This window comes from Orbicella faveolata, unplaced genomic scaffold (genome assembly GCF_042242905.1).
Source record: "Orbicella faveolata isolate gen_17 unplaced genomic scaffold, um_ofav_v1 contig_14, whole genome shotgun sequence".
NCBI lineage: Eukaryota > Metazoa > Cnidaria > Anthozoa > Scleractinia > Merulinidae > Orbicella > Orbicella faveolata.
The window spans coordinates 12,032,501-12,042,396 of NW_028301541.1; the positions used below are offsets into that span (position 1 = coordinate 12,032,501).

The 9,896-nt window shown below is 38.5% G+C and overlaps 1 protein-coding gene across 1 annotated transcript; it reads right to left on the reverse strand.

The window, feature by feature from the left end:
- Nucleotides 1-318: 318 nt before the first annotated feature.
- On the reverse strand, nucleotides 319-6,809 carry LOC149114020 (melanocyte-stimulating hormone receptor-like). Its single transcript, XM_089286651.1, has one exon. The coding sequence runs from the start codon at nucleotides 6,271-6,273 to the stop codon at nucleotides 5,371-5,373; it is 903 nt and encodes a 300-aa protein (XP_089142777.1). The 5' UTR covers nucleotides 6,274-6,809; the 3' UTR covers nucleotides 319-5,370.
- Nucleotides 6,810-9,896: the final 3,087 nt, after the last annotated feature.

Sequence of the window (9,896 nt, forward strand, 5' to 3'; positions counted from 1 at the left end):
ACGAAAGCTGTTGTTAATAGTGTTCGTATCTTCATGCCCATACGTATCCCGAAGAAAGTTCCAGATTAAGACTATTACGTCATCGGAGATTTCACACCGGTTACGACTGATGGTGCAATAATACAGTTTGTGTTGATCAAGTAATGTGGTGTCTACAGTAATCAATGAATCATCAAGGATTACTTTGGAATGTACACTGCGTTGCGACTGTAGTGCTAAGAAAACAGTTAAATTTTAAAAGCGCGGTTATAAGATCTAACAGATCTTCTTGTTAACCGCGCGGCCATGGGCCGAGCGCGGTTCTAGGTTTACCCGTGGTTTATTTTTTTTTTTTTTGTCGGTGACCAGACGCAGACCTCCGCTCGGCCAAATTCCGAGTCACGCAACGTGTGATGTTTTTTCCGCCAGAAGCTGTTAAAACATTAATACACGGATAATTTTACGGATATTGTTTCCTTTGTTGTGGGTAAAATATATTTTCTTTTGGTTTTATCGAAGCGTTGGATTCAAAGGGATTAATAAATACGCTAAAAAAAGGTATTACGTCAGCCATCGAATGCGTTAACGTTGCAGCTTTCACTTTCGCTACGTGACTAATAAGATCGTGTTTACTTTGGAAGTTTATTTCGCCAGAAGCGACGGTCATTAATTTATTTGCAAGTTTGCGAGTATTTCTTGTGGTTTTAGGCAAATGAAGTAAATTCTTTGGCTCTTTCATCGCAGCGAGTTCATAGATCGGAAGGAAAATGAAATATTTGCAAGCCAAGCAAAGAACATGTCAGGACATGCAACGATTATGTCATTGGTAGGGAAATAACCACCGTACTAAAGATAGCCGTCGATAACGCAATTCTTGACTTATGTGACTCGTGTGACTTCTTTGCTAGCCCTTTACTCAAGGAAAAGATTAAATTTAAACTTGACTTTTAAGAAAGAAAGCTGTTGTTAATAGTGTTCGTATCTTCATGCCCATACATATCCCAAAGAAAGTTCCAGATTAACACTATTACGTCATCGGAGATTTCGCAACGGCTACGACTGATGGTGCAATAGTACAGTCTGTTGATCAAGTGATGTGATGTCTACAGTAATCAATGAAAATAGTTAAATTTTAAAAGCGCGGTTTTAAGATCTAACAGATCTTCTTGTTTTTTTTAGTTTTGTCGGTGACCAGACCCAAGCTTCCACTCGGCCAAATTTTGAATGACGCAACCTGTGATGTTTACTCGCCAAAAGCTGTTGAAACATTAATACAAGGACAATGTTACGGATATTATTTTCTTTACTTTGGGTAAAATATTTTTTCTTTTCGTTTTATCGAAGCGTTGGATTCGAAGGGAAATGATAAATACGCTAAAAAAAAGGTATTACGACAGCCATGGAATGCGCTGACGTTGCAGCTTTCACTTTCGCTACGTGACAAATAAAATCGTGTTTACTTTGCAAGTTTATTTAGGCAGAAGCGACGGTCATTAATTTATTTGCAATTTTTCGAGTATTTCTTGTGGTTTTAGGCCAATGAAGTAAATTCTTTGGCTGTGTCATCGCAGCGAGTTCGGTGATCAGAAGGAAAATTAAATAATAAAGTGTATTATCGTTTGTCTCACGATGTAGTCACTTGAGATGTAGATCGCGAGGCGATCTCGTTGTTGTTCTCGATCTCCATGGTGAAACGGATTGATGGTTGTTGACTGTTCAGGTGTTGCAGGAAGACGTCAACTCTATCCCGATCCAGGATGGTGAAAGTATCATCTACGTAGCGTTTCCAGATCTTAGGCTTGTAAGGTGCGGACTCTATTGCTTGTTCTTCAAATATCTCCATGTAGCCTTTCTCGCCTTTCTCGACACGTCAGTTTACAGAGAACCTGATGGCCGCCTTACCACCAGTGTCTACAGGAAACCAACACATACTGATCAGTACCTAGCGTATGATTCACACCACCCTCAGTCAGTAAAGCGCGGTATTGTGAAGTGTCTGTACGACCGGGCTAAACGTCTCGTCACCAAACCATCAGTAATCGCTGGAGAAAAGAAACATCTGTCATCTGTACTTGTTTCTAACGGATATCCCTCCTCTTTTGTACAGAAGATCACAAAGGCACGAACAACCCCAAGAAGAGAGCCTGTCGCGGAATTTAAATCCACCGCCGTTTTACCTTATGTCCTAATTTCGGAGTCTCTCCGCCGCTGCCTAGAACAACAAGGCATTCGCACCGTCTTTAAGTCCGACACGACACTTCGGTCACACTTAGTGCGACCAAAGGACACCGTCAACCCGGCTAAACAAGATGGTGTTGTCTACAGGATTCCCTGTGAGTGCGGCAAAGTCTACATCGGGGAAACAGTGAGATCTATGCAGGAGAGGATCAAAGAACACGACAGGGATATACGACTCGCCCGTACCCAGACCTCCGCCGTTTCTGAACACACCCACGAGACCGGCCACTATCCTATCTGGAATGAGGTCAAGTTTATTGATCGAGATCCTCACTGGTACACACGTAGGGTCAAGGAAGCTATTCACATAAGACTTCACCCTAACAACATCAACAGGGATAGCGGAATTGAAATTCCTGAAGCATGGATACCCACGATCAAGAAACACAACAACAGGAGAACGGTACAACAGCGGACCACTGAGGGAACAGCTACTCGCCGAAACAATGGAACAATAGGAGGATCGAAATGCACCAATCACAGCCGACCTTTGTGATATAAATGATACCGTGCAATCAGTCGACGTTATCGCCTGAAGAAGACTAGCAGTAAGCAGTCGAAACGTCGCGATCTACATCTCAAGTGACTACATCGTGAGAGAAACGATAATACACTTTATTATTGCATCTACCACGATGAATAACAACAACCTTTTCCTCGAAAATTAAATATTTGCAAGCCAAGCAAAGAACTTGTCAAAACATGCAAGGATTACGTCATTGGTAGGGAAATAACCACCGTACTAAAAATAACCTTGAATAACGGAATTCTTAAATTATGTGACTCGTGTGACTACTTTTCTAGCCCTTTACTTGTGGAAAACACTAAAGAAATTTAATCATGACTTTTAAGAAAGAAAGTAATTGTTAATAGTGTTGTTATCGAATCGTTCTTATCGTTTATATCGTGCATGCCCATACATATCCCGAAGAAAGTTCCAGATTAAGACCATTACGTCATCGGAGATTTCACAACGGCTACGACTGATGGTGCAATAATAGAGTTTGTGTTGATCAAGTGATGTGATGTCTACAGTAAACATAAGCACGCAAGGCGTGCAAGAGTTATTTTTTTGTGAACTATAAGTCTCGGAGATAGCAGCATTCATGGGACTGTTTACAGTAATGATTTGGTTGATTTGACAAGTTTTTTTGGTTGCGATGTACAGCAAGAAAGAAACTGCGAGTTTATGATGTACATACGATGTTACATCGGTAATGGTAAGATAACTAAATAGTAAGCCATAAAATGTTTGACTGAACAAACTACAGTAATCTGACACGTCTCCAGATTAATGTAGATACCATATTCTTATTTTCTAACAGGCAATTTTATTCGTTCTTTGATACAACCCACACTGTGATTGGTCTGATATGCGCACAAGCATAACTCCCTCACTCACCGATCACGTGGCCCTTCCCCCCGGGGGGGGGACTGTCTTATATGGGCTATATAGGTCTGTGCGGTCTCGAAGGGTATGGTTTTTCAGCCGTTTTGGTCATAAATAGGGTATCGATTTTAGCTGATTTTGGTCATTTTGGTCATAAATAGGGTACGGTTTTTGCACTCTAGCCTTGATATGGGTTTGCTTTCAGAAGAAGCCACTTTTTCATCATTATCGAAAAGAAAATCAACAAAAGCCCTTCGCAAATTTATATGTTTACGGTAATTTAACATTGGTTTGAACTAGGGAGCTAATTATAACGCAGGTCTGAAACAGGGTTTTGATTTGAGGGTCAGGTCGTAAATAGGGTTTCGAATTTTTGGTCAGGTCATAAATAGGGTAAGGAATATCGCAGATTTTGGTCATAAATTGGGTAAGGGTTTTGGGAAGCGGGCCGCACACCCCCTACCAATTTTTCTGGGAGTACCCCCTCGGGAGCTCTTCCAGCCCCCAAGAGGAATTTTTGCTCAAAAATACTCAAGTTAAGAGAACTTTTCGCATTTTCTACGAGTCGTAAGTTTACCCTTTTTACACAACACAACGCAACAACACTACTTCACCGAAAATTGAAAGAAAGAGAAAAAACCTCTCTGACACGTTGAAAGTCTGATTTAATTAAATTGCACCTTAACTTGGTGCCACACAGTCTTCAAAGAACATTTGAACAGTTTTCATACTTTTTACCTTTAAAAATATCGGACTGAAAAGAATGTCATAAAATGCTCATCAAATAAAAATATTAAACTGCTACTGCAGAGACGTAAAAACACTCTAGAAATGAAAGCTTCTTTTTTGTTTAATATCCTGGGAGCAATAGCCGATAACTTGTAAGCTCTAATTGAATTTACTCCCATATGAAAAACAAAAGTGTCGAGTTACCATTTGTGACTAAAAATAGCAAACATCTCGTGGGAACAAGTGGTGACGATTCGTCAGCTCTAATTGAATTTACTACCTTGTGAAAAACAAGAGTGTCAAATTACCCATTGTAACTAAAAAATAAAAATGTTTTGTTATATTTGCATGCAATAAAAACAAAACAATCGTTACCTGCACTTACTATTGTAAACGTTAGAACTGCTTCAAATCTAAATAGTCTCGTCTCCTCTAAAACATGTCCTAAGAACTAGAACCAACGTTTCGTGACCTCTAATTGAATTAACTCTTTGTGAAAAACAAAATTATCAAGTTACCCTTTGTAATTTAAAATAAAAATATCTCGTGTCATTTGCCTACTACTCATGAACTGCTTCAAAACTCAAGACTCATCTCGTTCATAACTAGCGACCATTACACTGAAAATTATGCACTCTAAAACAACCCAATGTACATATGTAACTGTCACACTCCCCTCCAAACCGGACTAAAAATCACAAACCGGCAACATAGACGTCACTCTTTATTTTTCAATTACCAAAGTCCTTGTGTTTATACATACCTTGTGTTTCTCACGTAGCATTTACCTTTACAACAAGAAATTTGATTGGCTGTTCATAGTAGATCCAATCTGATTGGTGTGACATACATACATCTCTCACTCACTCACTTACTCACTCACTCACTCACTCACCCATTGACCCGTCCATAACATTCCCTACGCGCCGACTAAGAGGTATTTTTTTTTACAAAAAAATAACTCAAAAATGAAAATTACCGCCTCGCTGTAAACTTCAGTTTACTTCTTCTTTTCGTTCAGAAAGAATAAATTTCTAGGTTTCCTCTTGTGCTTTACAGGACATCAGCCTTGCTGTCTTAACAACTTCCTTTCGAAGCTCGCGAAGACGCCAGCAATACAAAAACGGATTGATGGACGAGTTCAAGAATACCGCGGTATTAGCAAATTCCCATTCGCTTTCCCAGTCCTTGAAGGAAAGAGCACTAAGAGCCAATGAAACAAATATTGGAAAATAACATAATATCAAAGCGATGTAGAAGACGAATGTGTTCAATGCACTTTTTCTCAAACGCAAAATATTCAAGTTTTTTCCAGCGTCAGAACTTTGCGCTACCTGTTGTTGAGACTTAATTTGAAACTGATGCCGACGCACAATGCGATAAATTCTGATGTAACAAAACGTGCACATTATGAGACAAATGATAGTAACAATGCTAACAAGAGAGTTCTGTAAACGAAAACCTAAAAAGTGAAACCCTGCTATGAGTAGGCTAAACAACCATATAATCATTAAAGTACATTTAACACGACGTTCAGTCACTAAAGAAGCATAGCTCATGTGATAGTGAAGCGCCAGGAATCTATCAACGGTGATGGCTGTTATTGTCAAGAAAGAAACGCCACATAAAGAGTACCCTAACTTTGTTGAAACATGGTATAAGTCATGGTCTTTCGTGAGTAGAAGAGTGCAATAAATCGGTTGAACAATAAGACCAACAAGGATATCTGAAACAGCCAGACTGCACAGCATTATCATCTGCGTCGAGCGAATGGAAGGCGTTCTTATTATGGCGGCCAAGACCAAAGCGTTACTCACAATGGATACGAGTATCAGTGGAGCGTTGAGAACACAGTTTAGGGTGATAATTATAGTTTCAGGACGAGTCAGTGTTAGTTCATTTTCCGATCCGTTGTTGTCTTCCTCGCTCTTGTTCATGGTCAACTCTTAACTTTCCTTTCGTTTCGCCCAACGGAACAAAAGAAACCTGAAGAACAGCGGAGTCACCCGGCACAGTGAAAGCAACACAGTTAAGTGCATTTTGCTAAACATTCGGTGACTTTAAATTAACTCATTAGATTGACGTTTTTCGCGAAAGGTGTTCAATAACCATTCATTGTTATGAAAAAAGCGACAACTGCATATCGCGATATTGACATTAAATTGGTGTTTGGTTTTAAATATCACTCAAACAGCGTTTAATTAAACTTCGGGTACTTTCCTCAACCAACGAATATTCGCAAATTATTCGATGATAATTCGGTCCTTTACCGCTTTAAGCAGCAAAGACCCCAAGAGATGGAGTAAAACTGAAAAGAGTGACGAGTCAAAACAAACCCGCTGTATTGCTCGTATAATTGCTTTTGAAAGGAAATTGCAGGCTTAGAATCGATCTTGGAAAACGCTTTATAAAAAGGAGTACAATAAGCTGTATCGGAACACGGCATGAAAAGCTAGTAGTAAACTTATTGGAAAATGTCTTTACTGTTTGACCTCTCAAGAACTTTAAGCCAGTAATTAGCATGTACGTTAATGGACATTTCCCAAAAACAGAATAGGCAATGAGCTAGATGGCAGAAGGAATAATTCAATATAAGATGTTTCGACCAGGCTTTGGCTCTGTAAGGAGCCCCTTTGCCCAGTAAAAGGTTACCATTGTTTAATAATAAAACACGGCAATTAACTGCTCCGCATGAGCAACAAGGATCCAATTAGACAGAGTTGAAAAATTGTGTCCCAGTCGAAATTGACTGAATATGAAAAACCAGCTGTAAACAAATACTTCAATGTCACAAATGCATTTGCAAACCTACGCCTGCGGCTGATAAATGATCACAAAGGGAAACAATACGGAACACCATATTCGATACCGTACTGTTTCATACTTTACGTTTCGAAAAAACCAAAGAGAGAAAAAAATGAAAGTCTGTATAATTGATATTATAATTCCGCTTGTTTTAGCTCTCCGTTGAGCTGTCTGACGGCTTCAAGGGTCAAGTTTTATAAAGGCTGGTAACATTTGGGATCATTGACGCAACAGACACACTTGTATACAAAAAATGACAAGATAAGTTACCCCCATTGACTCCTCTTAAAAGTTCCTAACTAAAAACCATGGGCTGGGTTGTTCGGAAGCCGGTTGACGCTAAAACAAGGATTAAAACGGTTAACCGAAGTAGTATTTTTTTTCTTGTATAAAAGTGTTTTTCACTCCTCATGTTTTGCATACACTCTTTTGGAAAAGAATAAAAGAATACATTTTATGAGAATATTGAGGCTGAAATTTTAAGCCTTAAAATTAATATTCGGAAAACTTTAAGAATAATCCCGAAGAGATTTTGAAAAGAATAGAATTTTTGTGTGTCGAAAAATTGCAAATACAATACAATTATATGTTTTAAACTAAACCGTATAAAGTTGTTCCTTTCTCAAAACGACAAAACTAACCAAAAAACAAAAAATCAGCACTAGCCGAATGTTCGGTGCTTATAACATTTCTGCAAGAAGTTATGTGCGTCATATCAGTTTTTAATGCCTGCAGAAGGGCTCAAAAATTATTTTAACAACATCCAGACACCAAATACATTGGAAAACAGAAATGTAATACGCTATAATCTAAGAATATTCACAGGAATATTTTCAGCGTAAAATCCGCAGAAAAATGAGAATATTCAGCTACGGCCGGAAAAGCAATATTCTTATAGGAAAGAGTTTTAGTTTGCGATTATTCAAACAAACAGCATAAAACATGAGCATAAAACCTCGCCGAAAAGTTACAAAACTGATGTCAAGATTCTCGCTGGCCCTAGGTTAGCTTAATCGGGCCCAATTGCAGACCAATGAGTTTCTTGCGCCAATTTTTCAAAACCAGGGAGTTTTTCCCATTCGCTTTATCTCGGAAACGAAGAAGCACTCGTTTTTTTTTTTTTTTTCTCTTGCATTATAATTTCTAACACAGGTAACTCATTATCTGACCAAATTAAAAGTTTGATAATAATGAATGTATTAGCAGATTTCCGCCAGAAAGTCCTTAATTCACGTTATCACGTTCAAGCTAATAATAATTAACTAATACCAACGAACTGCAGGGACGTAAAAACACTCTAGAAATGAAAGCTTCTTTTTTGTTTAATATCCTGGGAGCAATAGCCGATAACTTGTAAGCTCTAATTGAATTTACTCCCATATGAAAAACAAAAGTGTCGAGTTACCATTTGTGACTAAAAATAGCAAACATCTCGTGGGAACAAGTGGTGACGATTCGTCAGCTCGAATTGAATTTACTACCTTGTGAAAAACAAGAGTGTCAAATTACCCATTGTAACTAAAAAATTAAAATATTTTGTTATATTTGCATGCAATAAAAACAAAACAATCGTTACCTGCACTTACTATTGTAAACGTTAGAACTGCTTCAAATCTAAATAGTCTCGTCTCCTCTAAAACATGTCCTAAGAACTAGAACCAACGTTTCGTGACCTCTAATTGAATTAACTCTTTGTGAAAAACAAAATTATCAAGTTACCCTTTGTAATTTAAAATAAAAATATCTCGTGCCATTTGCCTACTACTCATGAACTGCTTCAAAACTCAAAACTCATCTCGTTCATAACTAGCGACCATTACACTGAAAAGTATGCACTCTAAAACAACCCAATGTACATATGTAACTGTCACACTCCCCTCCAAACCGGACTAAAAATCACAAACCGGCAACATAGACGTCACTCTTTATTTTTCAATTACCAAAGTCCTTGTGTTTATACATACCTTGTGTTTCTCACGTACCATTTACCTTTACAACAAGAAATTTGATTGGCTGTTCATAGTAGATCCAATCTGATTGGTGTGACATACATACATCTCTCACTCACTCACTTACTCACTCACTCACTCACTCACCCATTGACCTGTCCATAACATTCCCGACGCGCCGACTAAGAGGTATTTTTTTTACAAAAAAATAACTCAACAAATGAATCGTCAAGGACTGCTTTGAAATGTGCACTGCGTTGCGACTGTAGTGGTATGTAAACAGTTAATTTTTCAAAGCGGGGCTATAAGATCTAACAGATCTTCTTGTTTTTTGAGTTATTTTTTTGTAAAAAAAAATACCTCTTAGTCGGCGTGTCGGGTATGTTATGGACGGGTCAATGGGTGAGTGAGTGAGTGCGTGAGTGAGTGAGTGAGTGAGTGAGTGAGTGAGTGAGTGAGTGAGTGAGTGAGTGAGTGAGTGAGTGAGTGAGTGAGTGAGTGAGTGAGAGATGTATGTATGTCACACCAATCAGATTGGATCTACTATGAACAGCCAATCAAATTTCTTGTTGTAAAGGTAAATGGTACGTGAGAAACACAAGGTATGTATAAACACAAGGACTTTGGTAATTGAAAATAAAGAGCGACGTGTATGTTGCCGGTTTGTGATTTTTAGTCCGGTTTGGAGGGGTGTGTGACAGTTACATACGTACATTGGGTTGTTTTAGAGTGCATAATTTTCAGTGTAATGGTCGCTAGTTATGAACGAGATGAGTCTTGAGTTTTGAAGCAGTTCATGAGTAGTA

Coding starts and splice junctions, on each gene's coding strand:
- LOC149114020 (XM_089286651.1), bottom strand. CDS start 6,273: ATGAACAAGAGCGAGGAAGACAACAACGGATCGGAAAATGAACTAACA.